The 27,345-nt window shown below is 37.8% G+C and overlaps 1 protein-coding gene across 1 annotated transcript in view; it reads right to left on the reverse strand.

Annotated features, from left to right (window-relative positions):
- Positions 1-27,345, reverse strand: part of OTUD7A (OTU deubiquitinase 7A) — a 423,923-nt gene that overhangs the window by 274,744 nt on the left and 121,834 nt on the right. Inside the window, exon 4 of the mRNA XM_053719344.1 lies at positions 26,827-27,009. Coding sequence (XP_053575319.1) covers positions 26,827-27,009 — 183 coding nt within the window. The remainder of the gene's footprint in view (positions 1-26,826; positions 27,010-27,345) is intronic.

A 27,345-nucleotide genomic window follows, 5' to 3' on the forward strand; every position in this document is an offset into this window, starting at 1 on the left:
GGGAGTGTTTGGAGGGCAAAAAGATAGACCCTGTTTTAATACTCTTTTCTCATGAATGGATAGTTGGTGTGAGGAAAGATTATATATACTCTGATCTAATCTGGATAATTCCTTTTCCTTGGCGGCAAGGGCTCTACCTCTTGAGCCTCGTTTTCTGGCATATGGGGTCTTTTTCCTGCTCTTATCTGTGGACTTTCGATTCTCATGTGTGAGCCTATCTCTAAAAAAGGAGAAGGGGTCTGACTGGTACTTGGACTGTTTAATAATGGAATATTGTCTCTGCGTTCAGTTGATAGAATTCTAAACCTGTTTGGATGTTCAAAATGTTCTTGATATGTTTGATGGTGTGTGGAACTATGATGTGCATTGTAATTTGGTGTGTTGGATCCTTGATTCGAATGTTTGAAAGAGTTAGGATAGTATGTATAAGAATCTGATCGTGGATAGTAGTGATCCATTTTATTTGCTGACTCATCTTGGTGATTCTTATAAGAAATATCCCTTTTATTGCCTGACTCATGTTGATAATTCCTTTGATAGGCATTGGATATTTGATGTGTTCCTGATTTGTTTCTATTATGTTGTTGTGTTTGATGAGTTTGATAGGATGTATGAGCTCTAAATTGGTTATTTTGTTGTTTGTTCCTATTAAAATAGTATGAGTTGTTATAATGCCCATTGTAATGTTCATGTTGTGGTGAAGAATGTGATTTGTCCTGATATGTACTGGCGTGCCTGTTGTTATACCAATTGTTCCCATGATTGACAATATTTGGATGTATATGTTGTTTGTAAGTGTTTGTGTGATAATATGAATTTTTTAGTTTTTTGTGTTTTCCATATTGGACCAATTTCCATTCGTTCTGTGTATCCTGTGTATTCATGTGCCCTATTTTCATCTCTTGTGTCTCACTTTTGCGATTGAAAGAATAGACACAATTGTTAGTGTAATCTTCGTGGTCCCTCTGTAGTTTCTTGTTTTTGGTATTGACTAAATTTTCTTGGTACCTGTCTGTTCTCTCGTTAATATCTTTATTTATTTTGTTATAATCGGGATTTTGTTGATATACTTTTAGGTCTTTTTGTATTTTTTCAATGTTGTTACTGCTTTGACTATATAGTTTTCTTCTATGGTCTATTAGGATTTTAATCAAATTAAAAGAGCATTCACTTAAGGCATCATACCATCTTTTTAGGATCTCTGGATCATCTTTAAAAGAACAGTGTTTCAGTAATCTTAGACCTCTGGGTATATATTTATTTTCTAAATATTTCTCCAAGGTGGTTAGATCCCACCAGTGTCTGTGCTCTTTATTTATTTCTTCTTCTAATAAATAGAAGAGATCTCTCATGGGTATAATATCATGGTTCTCAGATAGAGCTTCTATAACAGATATGTCTTTGGATAAATTAAATCCTAAACGTTTAGAACTTCTTTCTTCTTTGGATTGCATAGTGTAATTATTATTTTTTAGATTCAGTAAAAGGTTAGTATTATCTTGTGGAATTTCTAAGCTACAGTGATGGTGATGGTGATGAGTGCTCGTATGTGAATCAAAACACTGCTGAAGATTAAAAGTGTTGTGGTGTTTGTTAGAATGTGATGGTGATACTGTGAAATACTAGTTTGGATATATGTATCTGATCCCAGTTTTAGTGTGCCGGGATATTTTGTTAAATATTAAGTAACAGTATATTCTGTGTGATTGGTGGTGTGTCAAATCTTGTATGTGATAACTAATGGAAACGTGAGTGTGTGAAAAAAAGGTGATATGTGAACGTTTAAATACTATAAAAGAAATTATATATCCTAAAAAAAATGATAAAAATAAAATAATATGTGAAGAGCGATTTGTGGGTAATAACCTCCAGATAGACAATCTACAACTGACTGTGAGGGGTCAAACGATTGTCAATATATAATAGTAATCCTGCTTGTGTATTTGTTCTGATTAAATTTTTCCTAATCAAATATGTCTTTTTTATATATAATTGTGACAAAAATTGTATTAAGAATACAGTATATATTATAATAATCACAACGACATTAGCAATAAACTGTATATTAAAATGATTGCAACATGCCCCTACTATCAGCTGCTGCCTTGGTAAACTCTCGCAACAAAGAAATCAATCTGTAGTATCCCAGAAGGGGATACAAAAAGGCGCGCTATTGGTTTTGAAAAATCGGGGCGGGAAAAAAATGGGAGTGACAAATAACTCTGCACCCAAATAGAAAAACAAACGATGCAACAAGACTGAAAACATGCAAATATGCAAATAGAAAAACAAAAAATGCAACGAAACTGAAAACAATATGTCTTCTAAAGCAAAGTAATAGTTATCATAGATATAATACCAAGTCCCAATGTGTTAATGTACAGTGTCTTGGTCCATAGAAAACAGATTGCCGCCGGACGTATTTCTGGCGGGGCAGCTCCTCTTGGTCCCAGAGAGCGGGGGGGTGTTACTGTGGCAGAAAAAAGAAAGAAGAAAAGAGGGCGCCAATAGTGTGATATTGTTTGTTTCACAGCAGAAAATAAAACACAAATATTGCGCTTACCAAAAAAAGGTGCACTGAACTCTGACCAGTGCGATATCGCCTGCTGGCACTTTACTCAGCGGCCAGTACACTGTGTATAGGCATATATCCTCCAGATGCTCTTTGTATTTCCGTGGATTCGACTCAAGGATATGTAAACCTTAAAAAGTAGAGAGGGGACTCCACATAGTGTAATATGTCTTTTCAAAAGGATGGAGGAAACATGTATTATGCTTACCAAAGGAATAGGCACTGTTCTGTGACCAGTGCAGTCTCGCCTGCTAGCACCTTATACAGCGGCTAGTATGCTGTGTGTTGGTGTGTCCTCTCTGTTTTTTGGAGTATACGACTCTCTGTGAAAGGTCTCCAGTTGTAGCCGTGCACGTTACTTTGTAATGGAATGTCTGTTGTATTGTTACAACCAAGTATATAATGGTTGTTACTATTTAGGTAGTTTAGGTAATCTGTAACTTAACGGCACTAACGAAAAATTGGAAAAAGTTGGACAACTTCCAGATAAAATTTAAAAGGCTTTAATGACGCGTTTCTCAACCAGCTACGGGTCGTTTCATCAGATATAAAGCAGATAAAATACACTTCAAATTGTAACATTATATACACATTTGACTAATTAAAACCGGAAGTTGTCACTAAAAAAATAACCAATGGGTACATCTGAAAAACTCCAGCTGAGGTGTCAAAATCGTATCCTCAGCTGTTACATTCTAGCATTATTTAAAAATTATTCGACAATCAAAGGATTTAACAGATAAGACTTTGTTACCATAATGTGTTCATGTCGATGTGAAAGAAATGGGGGTATATATACACAAAATCCTAAGTATATTTTATTGTTGTTATTATTTCGACCTTTTTGGGATAGTGTTGAACTGAATGGTCACATTTGTTGGGTGCAATGTTTTAGATTTCTTAATAAACCATAAAATTTGTAGTGTCTTATTGAGTGTATGTGTGCACTTGTGTGTTCATATTAGACTGTGTGTTTTTATTTGTGAAGTGTAGATTTACTTTTATATCCCTATTAGAAAAGGATGTTAGAGGATATGTATATCGTATGTCTCTTGAGTATTTGTATTTCTAACCTTAGACCTATCAATTTACGTTCTTCTTATGTGTCTTTTCAATGTCTTGGAATGTATCGACATATTCACTCCGTTTTCAAAGAATAAAAAATAATAATAATAATAAAATAAAAAAATATATAAAAAAAAAAAAAAAAAAAAATCTTGATTCAAAATATATGTATTAAGTGGACAAAATATTTTTTGAATGAGAAAACTTTTTTGATTTCGTTAGTAGCTGCAATCCTAAATATCTTTGCAACCAAAAAAACATTTGTGTGCAAATGATGTTGCATATCCAAAAATACTACGTGTTTGAACCAAAAGATGTTTAAGAAATGCGTGTTGTTTGCTGCATGTGATCTGAACATATTTTTGTTTTTATATATGTGTGTATTATTCAAGATAAGTATCTTGCTCTAGTTTTTTTTGTGTGCTGTGATTGTAAATGTGTTTGATTTGATCTGAAACTAATTTTTTGGTGTATATATATGTATGTGTTGCTCATGAGGTATGTGAATGTGTGTCAATGTACCCTAGTCAGTATGTGTGTCCTCCAAAACCTTTATAATAGTCAGGTGTGTTATGAAATAAAAAATGATGTATGTATGTGTATGCAGACTATATTAACTAAACAGTATGTATGTACTCAAAAATACATGTAATGGTATTGATGAAAATTAATAATGTATGTTGGTGTTTCAGGTACTAGCTACCCCTATTGGAATCTCTAAGGGTTCCTTGAGGGGAATTAGAGTGAGATGATTTTGGAAAATAGTCTATATTTCTTGACTCCATTTTTGGTGTCCATATCTATTATTTGAATGTGCCTAAAAAGAGAATGATGTGAATCCACTAGTTGAAGGCTGCTAAATCCAAATTGGCGTTGAGCCCAAATGGGTATAGAGTCTTCAACCGGTAGATCCAAAAAGTTTCGCGTTGTCTGAGTCTGATTAATCTATTGTAATCTGTATTTTTGGGAACATAATCTATCGGAATGTATTTGAAAATATATGGGTTCCCATTGTGTTTCAATAAACAATGATTGGGTATACTGTGTTTTATGTTCTTTTTTCTGGAATTTTTACAATTCCGGTGGTGTTCTCCCCATCTAGTTCTCAATTTTCTAGAGGTGCGGCCTACATATTGTAGGCCGCATACACATTCCATAAGGTATACCGTATAGGATGATTCGCAGTTGAAGAATATGGGAATTTGAAAGGTTTCCCCTGTGACCATTGATTTAAAAGTTTTTATGCCAGATTTAATTATTTTGCATGTGCCACATCCTGCTTTCCCACATTTGTACATTCCACATAGGCCAAAAATCCCCCTATTTTGTATTTGAGTTTGGTTAGTCTTTTTAGTGTGTATGTGTTTAACTTTTTTACTTGGAGCTAGTTTACTTCTAAGAGTAGGGGCTCTTCTATACACAAATTTTGGTTTGTCTTTCACTAGACTTTTCAAAATTGGATCCCTCTGAATAATATGCCAGTGTTTGGACAATATATGCTGTATCTTATTAAAATCAGAGTTGTATTGAGTAATGAAGCATATGTCTTTTAGTTCTGAAAAATCTGGTTGACTTTTGCTCTTATTATTCACGAGAATATCATCTCTGTTTAATTCTGATGCTCTATGTAAGGCTTTGTCCAATAGTGACGGAGGGTATTCCTTCTCTAGGAATCTATTGTATAGAATATTACTTTGCTCCAAAAAGGTGTCATGATTGGAACAATTGCGTTTAATCCTGCGAAACTGACTATAGGGAATGTTACGTATCCAATTTTTATGGTGATTACTGTTGAAATTAAGAAAACTGTTGCTGTCTACCTCCTTAAAAAAAGTTTTGGAAATTATCTTCTTGTTTTCAAGACTTAATATCAGATCTAGATATTCAATTTTGTGCATCTGAATATTGGCTGTGAATTGGATTCCCATATTGTTGCTGTTTAAATGAGTGATAAGGTTGTCTGCTGAAGAGGTATCACCCTCCCATAGGAAGATCAGATTGTCTATGTAACGGCCATAGAAGACCAGGTTTGACCCCAAGTTTGCAGAGTAGATATATTTTTCTTCAAAAAAACCCATAAATAGGTTAGCAAAACTTGGGGCGAACCTGGTCCCCATGGCCGTACCTTTTGTTTGTAAATAGTATTTGTCTTGATATAAAAAATAATTATGTTGTAAAATGAATGCGATGCTTTCCAAAATAAAATCACACTGTGTGTTTGGTAAATAAATGTCTTTTTGGAGATAATAGGCAATAGCCTGTAGCCCTAGTTCATGTGAGATATTTGAATACAGTGAGCTAACATCGCATGTGATCCATAACAGATTCTGATCTGTAATATTGATATTGCTTAATTGTTGTAATAGATGTGTGCTGTCCTTAATATATGAGGGTAATGTGATCACGTATTTCTGAAGGTATTGGTCTATGTAATATGATAGATTGTATGTCAAATTTCCTATTCCCGCAATAATTGGACGTCCTGGTTGATTTGTTTTATTTTTATGAATTTTTGGTAAATGGTAATAATGGGCTATGCTCGGATTTTGTATTCTTAAATAATCTTTTTCACTTTTGTTAAGAATTTTTAAAGAAAAACCATTGTCTATATGTTCAATGTATGACTGTAAAAAATTGGTAGTAGGATCTTTGTGTAAAATTTTGTAGTAATTTTTGTCATCTAGGATCCTGTTGGCCTCTTGGATATAGTCCTCAAGATCCTGGATGACAATTCCCCCGCCTTTGTCGGCGTCACAAATAATAATGTTTGGATTGTTTTGCAGACCATAAATCGCTTTCTGGTGACTAAGAGTGGCATAATTTTTCTTGCGTTTTTTTGTGTGTAGAATCTTATCGAAGTCTTCCAGAACCATATTCTGGAATAGATCGATATATTCTCTTCCTACATTGGTTGGATTAAAATTTGATTTGTTTTTAACATCGGTATGTAAAAATTCTTCAAAAAGATGCGTGGTGAGGTTATCTGTTTCTGCAAACAAACAGACTGTGTTTTTGTTGGATTGCATTGTGTCAGTCAGAATTAATTGTGTTTGAGAACTTTCAATTTGGTTATTTTTGAGTTTCTTATTAGCAAAATATTTTTGTAATGTTAATTTGCGCGTGAAATTGTTAAGGTCCACAAAAATATCAAACATTCTGGGAGTGTTTGGAGGGCAAAAAGATAGACCCTGTTTTAATACTCTTTTCTCATGAATGGATAGTTGGTGTGAGGAAAGATTATATATACCCTGATCTAATCTGGATAATTCCTTTTCCTTGGCGGCAAGGGCTCTACCTCTTGAGCCTCGTTTTCTGGCATATGGGGTCTTTTTCCTGCTCTTATCTGTGGACTTTCGATTCTCATGTGTGAGCCTATCTCTAAAAAAGGAGAAGGGGTCTGACTGGTACTTGGACTGTCTAATAATGGAATATTGTCTCTGCGTTCAGTTGATAGAATTCTAAACCTGTTTGGATGTTCAAAATGTTCTTGATATGTTTGATGGTGTGTGGAACTATGATGTGCATTGTAATTTGGTGTGTTGGATCCTTGATTCGAATGTTTGAAAGAGTTAGGATAGTATGTATAAGAATCTGATCGTGGATAGTAGTGATCCATTTTATTTGCTGACTCATCTTGGTGATTCTTATAAGAAATATCCCTTTTATTGCCTGACTCATGTTGATAATTCCTTTGATAGGCATTGGATATTTGATGTGTTCCTGATTTGTTTCTATTATGTTGTTGTGTTTGATGAGTTTGATAGGATGTATGAGCTCTAAATTGGTTATTTTGTTGTTTGTTCCTATTAAAATAGTATGAGTTGTTATAATGCCCATTGTAATGTTCATGTTGTGGTGAAGAATGTGATTTGTCTTGATATGTACTGGCGTGCCTGTTGTTATACCAATTGTTCCCATGATTGACAATATTTGGATGTATATGTTGTTTGTAAGTGTTTGTGTGATAATATGAATTTTTTTTTGTTTTTTGTGTTTTCCATATTGGACCAATTTCCATTCGTTCTGTGTATCCTGTGTATTCATGTGCCCTATTTTCATCTCTTGTGTCTCACTTTTGCGATTGAAAGAATAGACACAATTGTTAGTGTAATCTTCGTGGTCCCTCTGTAGTTTCTTGTTTTTGGTATTGACTAAATTTTCTTGGTACCTGTCTGTTCTCTCTTTTTTTTATTTTTATTTTTATATTTTTTTTTATTTTATTATTATTATTATTATTATTTTTTATTCTTTTTTATTCTTTGAAAACGGAGTGAATATGTCGATACATTCCAAGACATTGAAAAGACACATAAGAAGAACGTAAATTGATAGGTCTAAGGTTAGAAATACAAATACTCAAGAGACATACGATATACATATCCTCTAACATCCTTTTCTAATAGGGATATAAAAGTAAATCTACACTTCACAAATAAAAACACACAGTCTAATATGAACACACAAGTGCACACATACACTCAATAAGACACTACAAATTTTATGGTTTATTAAGAAATCTAAAACATTGCACCCAACAAATGTGACCATTCAGTTCAACACTATCCCAAAAAGGTCGAAATAATAACAACAATAAAATATACTTAGGATTTTGTGTATATATACCCCCATTTCTTTCACATCGACATGAACACATTATGGTAACAAAGTCTTATCTGTTAAATCCTTTGATTGTCGAATAATTTTTAAATAATGCTAGAATGTAACAGCTGAGGATACGATTTTGACACCTCAGCTGGAGTTTTTCAGATGTACCCATTGGTTATTTTTTTAGTGACAACTTCCGGTTTTAATTAGTCAAATGTGTATATAATGTTACAATTTGAAGTGTATTTTATCTGCTTTATATCTGATGAAACGACCCGTAGCTGGTTGAGAAACGCGTCATTAAAGCCTTTTAAATTTTATCTGGAAGTTGTCCAACTTTTTCCAATTTTTCGTTAGTGCCGTTAAGTTACAGATTACCTAAACTACCTAAATAGTAACAACCATTATATACTTGGTTGTAACAATACAACAGACATTCCATTACAAAGTAACGTGCACGGCTACAACTGGAGACCTTTCACAGAGAGTCGTATACTCCAAAAAACAGAGAGGACACACCAACACACAGCATACTAGCCGCTGTATAAGGTGCTAGCAGGCGAGACTGCACTGGTCACAGAACAGTGCCTATTCCTTTGGTAAGCATAATACATGTTTCCTCCATCCTTTTGAAAAGACATATTACACTATGTGGAGTCCCCTCTCTACTTTTTAAGGTTTACATATCCTTGAGTCGAATCCATGGAAATACAAAGAGCATCTGGAGGATATATGCCTATACACAGTGTACTGGCCGCTGAGTAAAGTGCCAGCAGGCGATATCGCACTGGTCAGAGTTCAGTGCACCTTTTTTTGGTAAGCGCAATATTTGTGTTTTATTTTCTGCTGTGAAACAAACAATATCACACTATTGGCGCCCTCTTTTCTTCTTTCTTTTTTCTGCCACAGTACCACCCCCCCGCTCTCTGGGACCAAGAGGAGCTGCCCCGCCAGAAATACATCCGGCGGCAATCTGTTTTCTATGGACCAAGACACTGTACATTAACACATTGGGACTTGGTATTATATCTATGATAACTATTACTTTGCTTTAGAAGACATATTGTTTTCAGTTTCGTTGCATTTTTTGTTTTTCTATTTGCATATTTGCATGTTTTCAGTCTTGTTGCATCGTTTGTTTTTCTATTTGGGTGCAGAGTTATTTGTCACTCCCATTTTTTTCCCGCCCCAATTTTTCAAAACCAATAGCGCGCCTTTTTGTATCCCCTTCTGGGATACTACAGATTGACCAATAAATAAAGGCCTTCCAGACCTTATGAAAGATTCTCCAAGTTACAGGCTTATGAGGCTGAATTAAGGTTTCAAACACAGAATCAGAGAAACCGCTATATCTAAGGATTAAACTTTAATTTCCATGTTCAGAGACTTGAGAGCAGGATGGAAAAACGGACCTAGAGACAGAAGATTGAACACATCCTGGTGAAGAGACCACTCCCCTGGATGTAGAGATTGACAACTGAGAAAGTCCGCTTACCAGTTGTTCACCACTGGATTATGAATAGCAGAGAATAGATAAGAATTGATTTCTGCCCATGACAGAATTTAAGATACCTCCCTCATGGATAGGAAACTGAGTTTCTCAGTGGTATTACCACCGTTTCATCAGGCTTAATACATTATTGTTAATACATTGTTTTGGTGCTAGAGCTAGCAGATTGGGAGCAGAGTTCATCCTTGGAGCTAATGGAGCCTATCTTGTGACATCACACGCTACCTGGTGGAGGAAACCCCATTGTGGTGTTTGCTTGTTGTTTGCTGTTGCTCCCCCTTAACGTTGCTGTGCCTGGTTTGTCTCACTGGAGGGACCGGTATTCTCCAGTCTGCAACACGTGCACTACAAGTAGTGCCCATCTAAATGTGAGTTGCCACTTGTCACCATATCAAGTGTTTTCCTCTATCTACGAGGCGCCTCTTCTCTTTTTCTGTTGTTATAGCCTTTGGGGGGGATTCAGGATCCCTTCATCGGAGTGACGACTTGTTGGGTGCATCATGTTATGAGACTGTTTTTACACAGTGGGCATTACTTTTCTATTGTTTGTTTTTCTGTGATCATTATACATTTTGTAATATTTTTTTTACTATATAGTGATCGCCCCCTTTATATATAATTCCTGTATAGGAGCTAGCCTTATACAGGTTAATATATATATATTTCTTGCATTAAATGTATTAACCCCTAATCCGCCATCCCCCCCTAATCGGCTAACCCCCACATCGCAAAGTATCTAATTAACCTATTAACCCCTAAACCGCCAACCCACACTATCGCAATAAACCTAATTAACCTATAAACTCCTAAACCGCCAACCCCCCCACAACTCAATAAACTAATTTAATTACTAAGCCCCCTAACCTAACACCCCATAAATTAACCCCAATTACATAAAATAAAATAATACTAAGTTACAATTAAAAAACCTAACATTACTTAAAAAAACTAAACATTAAATTAAATAAATCTAAAATTACAAAAAAAATTATCTAAAATTACAGAAAAAATAAATCAAATTATCAAAAAAAAAATGAAACCTAATCTAATACCCCTATGAAAAAAACAAAGCCCCCCCCCCAAAATAAAAACACCCTCTAAACTAAACTACCCATAGCCTTAAAAGGGCCTTTTGTAGGGCATTGCCCTAAGTTAAACAGCTCTTTAACATAACAAAAAATACTAAGTCCCCACCTAACAGTAAACCCCAGCCACCCACCAAACCCCCCCCCAAAAAAAAACCCCACTAAAAAACCTAAAACTACCCATTGCCCCTAAAGGGGCATTTGTATTGGCACTTTTGCAGCCCAAAAAGTTCTTAATCTAAAAAGAAAAGCCACCCAAAAAAAAAAAAAGCCTAAGTCTAACCACCAAATAGGGTGTACAGATAGTGTGTGTATAGCAAACAAGTCAGATGTTAACAAACAAATATGCTCAACACAATGTGCTAACCTGGTGACATGGCGGAGGTATATCGATGATGTCCTCTGTATCTGGAGGGGAAGTATAGATACTTTGCATACAAAGAGAGAAGCGCTCTACCAGGAACGAACAACAGCTCAGTGGCTTGTTCTATGGCGATTTACCACCCGGAAGAAGCCTCTTTTAGACCAGTGTGCTTTTCACAGAAGAAAACTTTCCTGAAGTATATCAGTCTGATCCTGCCAAGTAAGGTCAGTCCAGCCCCGAAATACCAGGCAATTCTCCTCTGAACAAGGAACATGACAACCCCAGATGATCGTTTCGGCCTCCTATGGGCCTCGTCAGTAAGTAAATATGACCCTGGGGATAGTCTCCCTAAGGGTGATGGGGGAAACCAGACGTGGACTCCTTGCCCAATGTGCTTAGAGGGATATGGCTGCACCTCACTGACGAGGCCCAAAGGAGGCCGAAACGATCGTCTGGGGTTGTCATGTTCCTTGTTCAGAGGAGAATTGCCTGGTATTTCGGGGCTGGACTGACCATGTCGGCGGGATCAGACTGATATACTACAGGAAAGTTTTCCTCTGTGAAAAGCACAATTGGGCAGAAAGAAGCTACTACCAGGTGGTAACCGGGCCATAGAACAAGCTATTGATGCTGCTGTTCGTTCCTGGCAGACTGCTTCTCATTCTGTTTTGCATATGTAAATATGACCCTGGGGATAGTCTCCCTAAGGGTGATGGGGGAAACCAGACGTGGACTCCTTGCCCAATGTGCTTAGAGGGATATGGCTGCACCTCACTGACGAGGCCCAAAGGAGGCCGAAACGATCGTCTGGGGTTGTCATGTTCCTTGTTCAGAGGAGAATTGCCTGGTATTTCGGGGCTGGACTGACCATGTCGGCGGGATCAGACTGATATACTACAGGAAAGTTTTCCTCTGTGAAAAGCACAATTGGGCAGAAAGAAGCTACTACCAGGTGGTAACCGGGCCATAGAACAAGCTATTGATGCTGCTGTTCGTTCCTGGCAGACTGCTTCTCATTCTGTTTTGCATATGTAAATATGACCCTGGGGATAGTCTCCCTAAGGGTGATGGGGGAAACCAGACGTGGACTCCTTGCCCAATGTGCTTAGAGGGATATGGCTGCACCTCACTGACGAGGCCCAAAGGAGGCCGAAACGATCGTCTGGGGTTGTCATGTTCCTTGTTCAGAGGAGAATTGCCTGGTATTTCGGGGCTGGACTGACCATGTCGGCGGGATCAGACTGATATACTACAGGAAAGTTTTCCTCTGTGAAAAGCACAATTGGGCAGAAAGAAGCTACTACCAGGTGGTAACCGGGCCATAGAACAAGCTATTGATGCTGCTGTTCGTTCCTGGCAGACTGCTTCTCATTCTGTTTTGCAAGTATAGATACTTGTCAGCAATTTGTCAACAGTCTTAACAAGAACAATATGAATATCATATTAACCCCAGAGCTGCACAATACTGAAGCAACTTTTCTAGACCTGTCCATCATAACCATTGATGGATGTATACATACTAAAACACACTTTAAAGAGTGTGATGTAAATACATACATTCAACATGATAGTCAACACCATCCTTCATGGTTAAAAGCAATACCTAGAGGACAATTCCAAAGAATTAGGAGAAATTGTGACAGAATAGAGGATTACGAGGAGCAATCGACAATACTTAAAAATAGATTCTTAGAAAAGAGTTATCCTTCAATTAATCTGGAAGCAGATAGACAACTAGTTAAAAACATGGATCGTAATACTTTCCTGGCCAAGCAAAAAACTGTTATAAATAAACAATCTTCTTTTCCTAGATTCATTACTACATTCAATTCAGGGCATGATCAAATTACTAATATAATCAAAAAACATTGGCATATTTTACAGAATGACAAATTTCTAGGCAAGATTATACCCACTAAACCACAAATCACTTATAGACGAGGTAGCAACTTCAAACAAAAATTAGCTCCATCATTAATAAAGGGCATGGCTCCAAAACCACCCTTAAGCATATCAAATCTACAGGGTTTCTATACATGTGGAAAATGTAAAGGTTGCAATTACACCAAAAGAACCCATAAATCCTTCACTTCTTTCATAACAGGTAAAACCTACATAATTAAACATTTCATTACATGTAAAACAAAAAATGTTATATATTTACTCCAGTGCAATTGTCAAATACAGTACTTAGGACAAACTACCAGATTTCTAAAGACTCGCATTTTAGAACACCTCAATAAAATAGATAAGAAACATGCAGATCATGGTGTCCCTTTACATTGTAATACTTGCCCCAAATTTGATCCTAATAACTTCTTATGGATAGGGATAGAGAAAGTATCTACCCATTGGAGAGGAGGATTTCTAGAACATGAACTAAATAAGAGAGAATTATGGTGGATCCACACACTCAGAACTTATAATCATTGGGGGTTAAATAAAGACATCCAAATAGCGGCTTTTATCTAAATTAATAATTCAATTTTTATGGCAGGCATTCAGTCTTTCATAAATATTGTGGTCTTTAATTATAAATCCTCATGACATTGGAGTCAATTTTTTCAAATGTTAATTCTTTTTCACCCTAGTTAGTCACTAGAATTTATATCAAGTATATTATATATTACAAATATAGGATTTATTAGCCTAATTGTCGTTCTTTATTTAAACAACATTCACTATTAATTTTACATATCTGTCTCTTTAAGACAGACACAAGTTATAATTAAACACAACACAGAAAGAATTGTTTTATTTTTATTTTCATATAAATTATACACTAAGAATTTCTATTAGAATTACTAAATACATTTGGAAGAAACATTATCCCAAGGAAATGATAAATTCTTTATTGCATAAATTCTTTATTACGTAATGATTCTGTTGTTACCACTTTTTATAGTGCTGTTCGGCCTCTTTTATGGTGCTGTTCGGCTTGTTTTATATAAAACATTGGGAAAAGATTCCTTTGTGATTATATTGTTTCTGTATTATTTGGATATTGTCTCAATGTTGTCCTAAATTGTTGTAGAAATATTCTGCATAATATAATTGTTTCTTATGCGAATGGAATGGATACTGCCGCTTTCCCTTCATTCTCCATTTATAGAATATCGGTTCGTATTGAGCCTAACAAAATTGTAAAACTTTGATACATTCGGACAGAGACACTAGGAAAAGGATGGCTCTTAGGATTGGCTAAGAACAACATGTGATCGGACAAGCCCACACGACGTCATACACTAACGGAGAGTATCCCAGCGTGATCGGATTGGCCAGAAAAAGCACGTGACATTACGACGGACCTGAAAATGAACTAAAAGAAAAGGAATACTCGAATGAGAACTTAATTCATTAGTGTACTTTCATTGGACAAAATCTCAAAGGAACGTAATCATTGGCTATAATCTTTTGTTCGTATGTTTACGCCTAATCACATTACAAAAAGTATTTTTTTCAACTTTAATATAGCGACATAAAAAAGAATTTAGCTATGCAAAGAACAAAAGGTTGGGCTTAAACATCCATATAACTCCTTTATGTATATGTTTTTTTATGTGAGTCCAATTTCCTGTTGGATACAGGAAATTGGAACATCGATACAGCTGTATATAAACCCGGCTATAATGAGTCACAGTATCATGCAAACTTTTTATTTGTTTTTACTGCTCTTGAAAAAACAGAATTTATGTTTACCTGATAAATTACTTTCTCCAACGGTGTGTCCGGTCCACGGCGTCATCCTTACTTGTGGGATATTCTCTTCCCCAACAGGAAATGGCAAAGAGCCCAGCAAAGCTGGTCACATGATCCCTCCTAGGCTCCGCCTACCCCAGTCATTCGACCGACGTTAAGGAGGAATATTTGCATAGGAGAAACCATATGGTACCGTGGTGACTGTAGTTAAAGAAAATAAATTATCAGACCTGATTAAAAAAAAAAAAACCAGGGCGGGCCGTGGACCGGACACACCGTTGGAGAAAGTAATTTATCAGGTAAACATAAATTCTGTTTTCTCCAACATAGGTGTGTCCGGTCCACGGCGTCATCCTTACTTGTGGGAACCAATACCAAAGCTTTAGGACACGGATGAAGGGAGGGAGCAAATCAGGTCACCTAAATGGAAGGCACCACGGCTTGCAAAACCTTTCTCCCAAAAATAGCCTCAGAAGAAGCAAAAGTATCAAACTTGTAAAATTTGGTAAAAGTGTGCAGTGAAGACCAAGTCGCTGCCCTACATATCTGATCAACAGAAGCCTCGTTCTTGAAGGCCCATGTGGAAGCCACAGCCCTAGTGGAATGAGCTGTGATTCTTTCGGGAGGCTGCCGTCCGGCAGTCTCGTAAGCCAATCTGATGATGCTTTTAATCCAAAAAGAGAGAGAGGTAGAAGTTGCTTTTTGACCTCTCCTTTTACCAGAATAAACAACAAACCAGGAAGATGTTTGTCTAAAATCCTTTGTAGCATCTAAATAGAATTTTAGAGCGCGAACAACATCCAAATTGTGCAACAAACGTTCCTTCTTTGAAACTGGTTTCGGACACAGAGAAGGTACGATAATCTCCTGGTTAATGTTTTTGTTAGAAACAACTTTTGGAAGAAAACCAGGTTTAGTACGTAAAACCACCTTATCTGCATGGAACACCAGATAAGGAGGAGAACACTGCAGAGCAGATAATTCTGAAACTCTTCTAGCAGAAGAAATTGCAACTAAAAACAAAACTTTCCAAGATAATAACTTAATATCAATGGAATGCAAGGGTTCAAACGGAACCCCCTGAAGAACTGAAATAACTAAATTGAGACTCCAAGGAGGAGTCAAAGGTTTGTAAACAGGCTTAATTCTAACCAGAGCCTGAACAAAGGCTTGAACCTCTGGCACAGCAGCCAGTCTTTTGTGAAGTAACACCGACAAGGCAGAAATCTGTCCCTTCAGGGAACTTGCAGATAATCCTTTTTCCAATCCTTCTTGAAGGAAGGATAGAATCCTAGGAATCTTAACCTTGTCCCAAGAGAATCCTTTAGATTCACACCAACAGATATATTTTTTCCAAATTTTGTGGTAAATCTTTCTAGTTACAGGCTTTCTGGCCTGAACAAGAGTATCAATAACAGAATCTGAGAACCCTCGCTTCGATAAAATCAAGCGTTCAATCTCCAAGCAGTCAGCTGGAGTGAAACCAGATACGGATGTTCGAACGGACCCTGAACAAGAAGGTCTCGTCTCAAAGGTAGCTTCCAAGGTGGAGCCGATGACATATTCACCAGATCTGCATACCAAGTCCTGCGTGGCCACGCAGGAGCTATCAAGATCACCGACGCCCTCTCCTGATTGATCCTGGCTACCAGCCTGAGGATGAGAGGAAACGGCGGGAACACATAAGCTAGTTTAAAGGTCCAAGGTGCTACTAGTGCATCCACTAGAGCCGCCTTGGGATCCCTGGATCTGGACCCGTAGCAAGGAACTTTGAAGTTCTGACGAGAGGCCATCAGATCCATGTCTGGAATGCCCCACAGCTGAGTGACTTGGGCAAAGATTTCCGGATGGAGTTCCCACTCCCCCGGATGCAATGTCTGACGACTCAGAAAATCCGCTTCCCAATTTTCCACTCCTGGGATGTGGATAGCAGACAGGTGGCAGGAGTGAGACTCCGCCCATAGAATGATTTTGGTCACTTCTTCCATCGCTAGGGAACTCCTTGTTCCCCCCTGATGGTTGATGTACGCAACAGTTGTCATGTTGTCTGATTGAAACCGTATGAACTTGGCCCTCGCTAGCTGAGGCCAAGCCTTGAGAGCATTGAATATCGCTTCCAGTTCCAGAATATTTATCGGTAGAAGAGATTCTTCCCGAGACCAAAGACCCTGAGCTTTCAGGGATCCCCAGACCGCGCCCCAGCCCATCAGACTGGCGTCGGTCGTGACAATGACCCACTCTGGTCTGCGGAATGTCATCCCTTGTGACAGGTTGTCCAGGGACAGCCACCAACGGAGTGAGTCTCTGGTCCTCTGATTTACTTGTATCTTCGGAGACAAGTCTGTATAGTCCCCATTCCACTGACTGAGCATGCACAGTTGTAATGGTCTTAGATGAATGCGCGCAAAAGGAACTATGTCCATTGCCGCTACCATCAACCCGATCACTTCCATGCACTGAGCTATGGAAGGAAGAGGAACGGAATGAAGTATCCGACAAGAGTCTAGAAGCTTTGTTTTTCTGGCCTCTGTCAGAAAAATCCTCATTTCTAAGGAGTCTATTATTGTTCCCCAGAAGGGAACCCTTGTTGACGGGGATAGAGAACTCTTTTCCACGTTCACTTTCCACCCGTGAGATCTGAGAAAGGCCAGGACAATGTCCGTGTGAGCCTTTGCTTGAGGAAGGGACGACGCTTGAATCAGAATGTCGTCCAAGTAAGGTACTACAGCAATGCCCCTTGGTCTTAGCACAGCTAGAAGGGACCCTAGTACCTTTGTGAAAATCCTTGGAGCAGTGGCTAATCCGAAAGGAAGCGCCACGAACTGGTAATGTTTGTCCAGGAATGCGAACCTTAGGAACCGATGATGTTCCTTGTGGATAGGAATATGTAGATACGCATCCTTTAAATCCACCGTGGTCATGAATTGACCTTCCTGGATGGAAGGAAGAATAGTTCGAATGGTTTCCATCTTGAACGATGGAACCTTGAGAAACTTGTTTAAGATCTTGAGATCTAAGATTGGTCTGAACGTTCCCTCTTTTTTGGGAACTATGAACAGATTGGAGTAGAACCCCATCCCTTGTTCTCTTAATGGAACAGGATGAATCACTCCCATTTTTAACAGGTCTTCTACACAATGTAAGAATGCCTGTCTTTTTATGTGGTCTGAAGACAACTGAGACCTGTGGAACCTCCCCCTTGGGGGAAGTCCCTTGAATTCCAGAAGATAACCTTGGGAGACTATTTCTAGCGCCCAAGGATCCAGAACATCTCTTGCCCAAGCCTGAGCGAAGAGAGAGAGTCTGCCCCCCACCAGATCCGGTCCCGGATCGGGGGCCAACAATTCATGCTGTCTTGGTAGCAGTGGCAGGTTTCTTGGCCTGCTTTCCCTTGTTCCAGCCTTGCATTGGTCTCCAAGCTGGCTTGGCTTGAGAAGTATTACCCTCTTGCTTAGAGGACGTAGCACCTTGGGCTGGTCCGTTTCTACGAAAGGGACGAAAATTAGGTTTATTTTTTGCCTTGAAAGGCCGATCCTGAGGAAGGGCGTGGCCCTTACCCCCAGTGATATCAGAGATAATCTCTTTCAAGTCAGGGCCAAACAGCGTTTTCCCCTTGAAAGGAATGTTAAGTAGCTTGTTCTTGGAAGACGCATCAGCCGACCAAGATTTCAACCAAAGCGCTCTGCGCGCCACGATAGCAAACCCAGAATTCTTAGCCGCTAACCTAGCCAATTGCAAAGTGGCGTCTAGGGTGAAAGAATTAGCCAATTTGAGAGCATTGATTCTGTCCATAATCTCCTCCAAAGGAGGAGAATCACTATCGACCGCTCTTATCAGATCATCGAACCAGAAACATGCGGCTGTAGCGACAGGGACAATGCATGAAATTGGTTGTAGAAGGTAACCTTGCTGAACAAACATCTTTTTAAGCAAACCTTCTAATTTTTTATCCATAGGATCTTGAAAGCACAACTATCCTCTATGGGTATAGTGGTGCGTTTGTTTAAAGTGGAAACCGCTCCCTCGACCTTGGGGACTGTCTGCCATAAGTCCTTTCTGGGGTCGACCATAGGAAACAATTTTTTAAATATGGGGGGAGGGACGAAAGGAATACCGGGCCTTTCCCATTCTTTATTAACAATGTCCGCCACCCGCTTGGGTATAGGAAAAGCTTCTGGGAGCCCCGGCACCTCTAGGAACTTGTCCATTTTACAAAGTTTCTCTGGGATGACCAACTTGTCACAATCATCCAGAGTGGATAATACCTCCTTAAGCAGAATGCGGAGATGTTCCAACTTAAATTTAAATGCAATCACATCAGGTTCAGCCTGTTGAGAAATGTTCCCTGAATCAGTAATTTCTCCCTCAGACAAAACCTCCCTGGCCCCATCAGACTGGGTTAGGGGCCCTTCAGAAATATTATTATCAGCGTCGTCATGCTCTTCAGTATCTAAAACAGAGCAGCCGCGCTTACGCTGATAAGTGTTCATTTTGGCTAAAATGTTTTTGACAGAATTATCCATTACAGCCGTTAATTGTTGCATAGTAAGGAGTATTGGCGCGCTAGATGTACTAGGGGCCTCCTGAGTGGGCAAGACTCGTGTAGACGAAGGAGGGAATGATGCAGTACCATGCTTACTCCCCTCACTTGAGGAATCATCTTGGGCATCATTATCATTATCACATAAATCACATTTATTTAAATGAATAGGCATTCTGGCTTCCCCACATTCAGAACACAGTCTATCTGGTAGTTCAGACATGTTAAACAGGCATAAACTTGATAACAAAGTACAAAAAACGTTTTAAAATAAAACCGTTACTGTCACTTTAAATTTTAAACTGAACACACTTTATTACTGCAATTGCGAAAAAACATGAAGGAATTGTTCAAAATTCACCAAATTTTCACCACAGTGTCTTAAAGCCTTAAAAGTATTGCACACCAGATTTGGAAGCTTTAACCCTTAAAATAACGGAACCGGAGCCGTTTTGAACTTTAACCCCTTTACAGTCCCTGGTATCTGCTTTGCTGAGACCCAACCAAGCCCAAAGGGGAATACGATACCAAATGACGCCTTCAGAAAGTCTTTTCTAAGTATCAGAGCTCCTCTCACATGCGACTGCATGCCATGCCTCTCAAAAACAAGTGCGCCACACCGGCGCGAAAATGAGGCTCTGCTTATGCTTTGGGAAAGCCCTTAAGAATAAGGTGTCTAAAACAGTGCCTGCCGATATTATTATATCAAAATACCCAGATAAAATGATTCCTCAAGGCTAAATATGTGTTAATAATGAATCGATTTAGCCCAGAAAAAGTCTACAGTTTTAATAAGCCCTTGTGAAGCCCTTATTTACGATCGTAATAAACATGGCTTACCGGATCCCATAGGGAAAATGACAGCTTCCAGCATTACATCGTCTTGTTAGAATGTGTCATACCTCAAGCAGCAAGAGACTGCACACTGTTCCCCCAACTGAAGTTAATTGCTCTCAACAGTCCTGTGTGGAACAGCCATGGATTTTAGTGACGGTTGCTAAAATCATTTTCCTCATACAAACAGAAATCTTCATCTCTTTTCTGTTTCTGAGTAAATAGTACATACCAGCACTATTTCAAAATAACAAACTCTTGATTGAATAATAAAAACTACAGTTAAACACTAAAAAACTCTAAGCCATCTCCGTGGAGATGTTGCCTGTACAACGGCAAAGAGAATGACTGGGGTAGGCGGAGCCTAGGAGGGATCATGTGACCAGCTTTGCTGGGCTCTTTGCCATTTCCTGTTGGGGAAGAGAATATCCCACAAGTAAGGATGACGCCGTGGACCGGACACACCTATGTTGGAGAAAGACGCTTGAGCGTTGAAACGCGTAGAGCTAAATAAACATTTTTATCTTTCATACACTTGGAATCATTCTTTCCTGTGACGAGCCGGACTTACTATATTTGATAAGTAAGTTACTACTTGATTTGTAATAAAAGTTACTATTTTACTGCTGATGGGGTTTTCAATCCATTTCCAGCCCAGCTGACATCCTCTTTGGGATTTATTTCCTATTCTCTGGAGAAAGGCACAACTTAGAAGCTGAGCTCACATTATTGAAGGAGTGAGTATACAGCACATTATTTTGTTGGATTTAAACTTGCACATCAAGTCCATTTCTATCTATCATTAGAAAATTTAACTTCATATCAAGACCAGCGCCATCCATTTCTATTTGCCTAACCACCAAATAGGTACTCACCGTTCCTGAAGTCTGGCAGAGAAGGTGGTGATGATCTTCTTCAAGGCGGCGATATCTTCTTCCAGCACGGGGACCTCTTCTAGCTTCATCCAGGACCAAGGCCACACGGAGTGGAGGTGACCGTGGAACAGGACCGGTGACCGTGGAGCCATGCAGTGTGAAGGATCCTCTTCGTACAATTGTCGCTGCACACTGAGGATTGAATGCAAGGTACCCGTTTTATATTTGGGGTACCTTGCATTCCTATTGGCTGAAATTTTCAAATCAGCCAATAGGATGAGAGCTACTGAAATCCTATTGGGAAGTTTAGTTTTGTTTTAATGTTATATTTTTTATTTTGGGGTTATGGTGAGTGGGTGGGCATTTACTGGTAGGAGGGGACTTAGTATTTTTTTATGTAAAAGAACTGTTTAACTTAGGGCAATGCCCTACAAAAGGCCTTTTTAAGGGCTATTGATAGTTTAGTTTAGGGGGTGTTGTTATTTTCGGGGGGCTTTTTTATTTTCATAGGGGTATTAGATTAGGTTTAATTTTTTTAATTTTGATAATTTGGTTTATTTTTTCTGTAATTGTAGACTTATTTTTTGTCATTTTAGATTTTTTTAATTTTTTTTTTAAGTAATGTTAGGTTTTTTATTTTAATTGTAACTTAGTATTTTTTTATTTTATGTAATTTAGTAATTAAATTAGTTATTTGCTTTGTGGGAGGTTGACTGTTTAGGAGTTAATAGGTTAATTAGGTTTAATGCAATGTGGGGGGTGGCGGTTTAGGAGTTAATAGCTTAATTAGGTTTAATGCGTTGTGGGGGAATGGCGGTTTAGGGGTTAATTGGTTTGATACTTTGCGATGTGGGGGATGGCGGATAAGGGGTTCATACATTTATTAGTTAGATTGTGATGTGGGTGAATGGCAGATTAGGGGTTAATAGTTTAATTCGGTATATTGCATTGTGGGGGGTTGGCGGTTTAGGGGTTAGTTGCGATGTGGGGTTATGGAGGATATAGGGGTTTTGACGTGTTGGGTTTCTTTTTGGGAGGCTGGCAGTTTCTAAACTATCGTAAGTCACAGGCGACTCCAGAAATGTATATTTACTCACATTTCTGGACATCGCCAGTTTATCCGACTCTTGGCAGTATATGAACTGCCGGCGCGGTTTATGTGATTCCCCGATGTGCAAGGTGAAATTACAGGTGACGCGGGTTTCAGAAGTTACGTGAAGCTTGAGCTGCATATGTAATCTCGCCCCAGAATTGTTTTTGTTTTGGTCTCGTTTTAGTCGTCGAAATTAGAAATCCTAAAAATGTTACCCTTGTAGCAAAATATAATGAGCTTTAGGGAACATTGATTTTCCAACCATGGTCTTGGAGGAATAATAGAAGCTTGATATCCCTGAGAAACTAAATTCAGAACCCAGGGATCTGGAACAGACTGAAATCAAGCATCCTTAAAGAGGCTTAACCTGCCCCTACCAGAATTTCGGGATCGGGGGCACATCTTCATGCAAATTTGGCAGTAGGGATAGATTTCTTACCCTGCTTTGACTTGTTCCAGTTAGCACTAGGTCTCCAGACTGAGCCAGTGGTGCCTTGCTTCTGAGCAAAGGAGTCAACCTTTTGTTCCATATTCTGGTAAAAGGAACAAAAACGATTAGAGGCTTTAGATTTCTCTCTAGATTTTGTCCTGAAGAAGAAAAGCCCTTTGACCTCTAGTAACAGTAGATATTATATAATCTAAATCAGAACCAAACAACGTCTTTCCCTAAAAGAAAAGAGAAAATAATCTGAATTTTGACACAGTATCTGCAGACTAGGATTTAAGCCATAAGGTTCTTCTAGCAAAGACTACCAAAGACATGCTTTTGACATTAATCTTCACTATATCAAATATAGCATCACAAATAAAAGAATTTGCACTTTGGAGTAAACCCAAAACATTTACACTAGCACAGTCATCAGAATACTGTTCCGAAAGACTAGATAACCAGTAAGTTGAAGCAGCAGCCACACCAGCAAAAGAAAAAGCTGACCTGAGCAAATGCCCTTCTATGAAAAGATTAAATTTTATATCTAAAAGGTGTTTAAAAGAAGTACTGTATTCCAAACTAACAGTAGTAAGTTTAGCCAGAGAGGAAATGGCCCCATCCATCTTGGGAACTGTTTCTCACAAATCAAAATTAGCAGCAGGTAAGGGATATAGTTTTTTAAATCTTGCAGAAGGAGTAAATTAATTACCTGGCTTAGACCATTCCCTAGGAATCATGTCAGAGACAGCATCAGGAATAGGGAAAACCTCATGGAGATAAACAACAATCTTTGAACCCTAAAGTAATTAAGACCTCTTTTAAAAGAGAACGGATATAAGAGGAAATATCAGGTTCAACACTAGTTGAGGATTCCTCATCACCAGAGGAAACGTCGCCATCTGAAGAAATAACAGTATCCCTGGTCTCAGGGCACATAGAACTTGTACAAGGTAAAAACGGAACTGACCTTTTACACTTGTTTGAAGGCGGCCAGAAACTGCAGCCTTGATAAAAATTTTCACATAAGGTGAAACATTATCAATATTTTCCTGTAAAGAACAAACAGAAGGTGCATTAATACCCAAGGAAACAACATTAGGTTGGTCTGATTGCATTGATAAATCTTAACATAAGCTGGAGAAGGCACCTCAGCTTTTTTACAATAAGGTCACCTAATAATGGTAGAAAGGTGTTCAGGGGACTCAGACAGGTACAGAATCAGACTGCTCCATTATAGCATATGAGAAAGCAATGCAATATATACTATATCCCCTTTAAAAAGCTCTTGAGGAATGGAAATCACTTACATCCTCCTAAGTTGCTTTAAAATAAACTTACAGGAACAATGCACACTAAGCCAAACTGTAAAACAATGCAGGAGTCATTAGCATTAAATCCGATGGGCAGATAACACTTATCAGAAAGAATTGAAGTGCGCAAAAAAACTAACAGCTATAAGGAATTAAATACGCCAAAACCCGACTTTCCGCATAACCGAGAATGAACGTGTGCTAACATGCTTAATCCTGAAAGAACTATAGCAAGAATAAAGAAATGTGCGCTCTAACTGGACAAACATTAATCCGGCATGCAAAACCCTGATGCACGTAAACTAATAGACAAACTAAGCCCGCCAAAAAAAAAATGACGCACACAGAACAGTAAGGGGAAAAATGTAAAGGATGCTGTCCTAGGGCCATATATAATAGCAAATATATATAGAAACTAAAAAGTGCCCTTAACATAGCTATACAGTGTCTAAATGATAATACATTATACTTACCAATAGACACTAGTACTCCAGCAAATAAGCAGCAGACAGCCAAACCAGTACTGAAAAATATCAGCAGTGGTTAAGGAATGGGAGTATATTGTAGATCCACAAAGGGACAAGTCCCTGTGACCAATTACAGAAGTTTTATGAAAAATTTCCCATGAAGTGAAAAAAGAATCACAAACCAAACCCCATATACATCCCTCTGACAAGCACTATACTCTGAGGGGAAAATAGGCCTCAATAAAGACTGAAAACCTCTTTCTCTAAAGAATCAAATGCACATATTCATTCTTCAACCACCTCTAGAGGAGGCAAAGTAAAGTCTGAGGTATGTGTGAGGTTGTAGGGGTTTTATAGGGCTGCCGGGATTTGGGGTTTTACCTCCTCCTAGTATTAGAGAAGAGTAATGGATTGTGGACTCTCAAGACCTGTATGAAAGAAATATATATACACAGGTATAGATATATATATATTTTACAAAATAATTATATATATACAGTATATATATATTAAGACACATTATGTAAATACGTTTTTAGAACCTTTTTAACTATTATTAATAATTATTAATATTTTTTTACATTATTTTTATATGTAATATTTACATAATGCACCTTAAGATAACTGTCTTCAAGTGTGCTATCCTGACACCTCAAACCTACAGCGCTAAACCCGAATTCGCAATTTTTTACATTCCATGGATTTTCACATAGAGGTAAATGTAATATTTATATTTATGTAATTTTTTAAAGAGACACTGAACCCACATTTTTCTTTCGTGATTTAGATAGAGCATGCAATTTTAATCAACTTTCTAATTTACTCATATTATCAAATTTTATTCATTCTCTTGGTATGTTTATTTGAAAAGCAAGAATGTAAGTTTAGATGCCAGCCCATTTTTGGTGAACAACCTGGGTTGTTCTTGCTGATTGTACAGCACCAATAAACAAGTGCTGTCCATGGTTTTGAACCAAAAATGTGCTTGCTCCTTAGCTTAGAAGACTTCTTTTTCAAATAAAGATAGCAAGAGAGCAAAGAAAAATTGACAACAGGAGTAAATTAGAACGTTGCTTAAAATTGTATGCGTGGTATCATGAAAGCAACAACAACATTTGGGTTCAGTGTCTCTTTAACTATACATCTATACATAAATATCTATATAAATACATACAAGTATAGGTATATATACAGATTAATATAGAAATATATATTTAAATGTGAATAATGTTTGTAAGTTTTTGTTTGTTCAGTTTGTGCACTCCATTGAAGTCTGTAGGGAGTTTAGTTAACATGGTCACAATATATGAAGTCTAACAATTTGTGCACATCTAGCAAAGTTAACGCTAAATACTTGTAATCTAGCCCTATATGGTAACCATGTTTGCAACAATGCTATACATGCATTGCTAAAGCCATGTGCACTTTCCCAGGTCTGCCATAGTATGCTCTCATAAAAAGTTTCATAAACACCGACAGCTTATTGTTTATTTTAATATCTTTGCAGGAATTTCCTCTTATAGGGCAACATATATTTTGAAAAGTAATATTCCATTTTTGTAACATTACATACAATTGTATTAAATTACTTATTTTTGTAGAATAAGGCAATAGTCTTTCAAAGTTAAAATGAATGCTTTAAATGTATTGTTAAAAGAGCAGTTTTGGAATGTATGTATTGTAATTAGATCATTCAAATACCCCCCCCCCCCCTCTTTTAAACAAGGCTAATAAATCGAAATGAAACAGTGATTTTCAAAATGACCGATTCTCTTTTTTTGTCATTATTATATTAGTGGAGAGTGATATAAAGGTAATAAAGCCTGGCAAAAAAAGTATTACAACTTTGCAACACATAACATGTCTTTTTAAAAAGATATATATGTGGTCTGGTAATAGAGTGTGCACATGTTTGGGCATATATTACTGGCCATGAGTCCCATAGTGTTTAATTAAAGGTAGGGGAACCAGGAGTGAAAATCCGGCCCTGACTGTTATAAGCAATGGGGCGTCAGTACTTTAAATAATAAGAGATATTATGGCTGATACCATTATTACATGGCATGCCCATACATGTGCACTAGGTCACAAAACAGGATTCCCAGCTCGGAAAAAAACAACCCTGAATCAACGTGAATGCCCATTAATTTGGTTCACACTTTGACATCTATCTACACTTCCCATTCTTCTGTCAAAGGAAAATGCAAAATAAAGACTTCAGATGAAAAACCCAATGAAGAAAAACAATCTCTTTAACTACTGTTAGTGACAATCCTCTTGTGAATGTGATTTTGGTGATTTAGTAGTCTGCATTAACCAGTTATTTGTTTAGCTACAAGTGTGGCAGTGTTTATTTACTACACAGAAATCCTATTACCTTGAGCAATGTCATCCTGTCTTTGGAGGTTTGATCTCTCGATTTTGTTGACATGCTGAGTGATGTCTCTTTCCTGCTGTTTGTAGTATTTTCCTTCATTAAATACTTGGGGCAAATTTGCAGTGTGCACTTGTCGAAGTTGTTCATAGTCACTTAGGGCCGCTGTTAAGTCCCAGTTTTTTCCTAAAACATACAAGAATTTCAATAATAGATCATTTGCCTTCACTATTGTGTTTAAATACCAAAACAAAATGAAGAAAATGCTGCACTCAACTATATGTTCCTTTTCTGCTTTAGTTTTTTTTTTTTTGGAAAATACAAGATCATACAACACAGTGATAACACACAATCATTGCTAAATATGAATGTCTTGTGCACTTTCAAAAATAAATGTAAATTAACCTATCCAGTAAAATATATCAATTTTATTTCTGTTCCCAGATTGGTTGACTACACATTAAGGCTGTGACACACTGCAAGCGGAGCGGCGCAGCGTGTAGATGCAGCTGTGTCCTGCCT

This window comes from Bombina bombina, chromosome 6 (assembly GCF_027579735.1).
Source record: "Bombina bombina isolate aBomBom1 chromosome 6, aBomBom1.pri, whole genome shotgun sequence".
Taxonomy (NCBI): domain Eukaryota; kingdom Metazoa; phylum Chordata; class Amphibia; order Anura; family Bombinatoridae; genus Bombina; species Bombina bombina.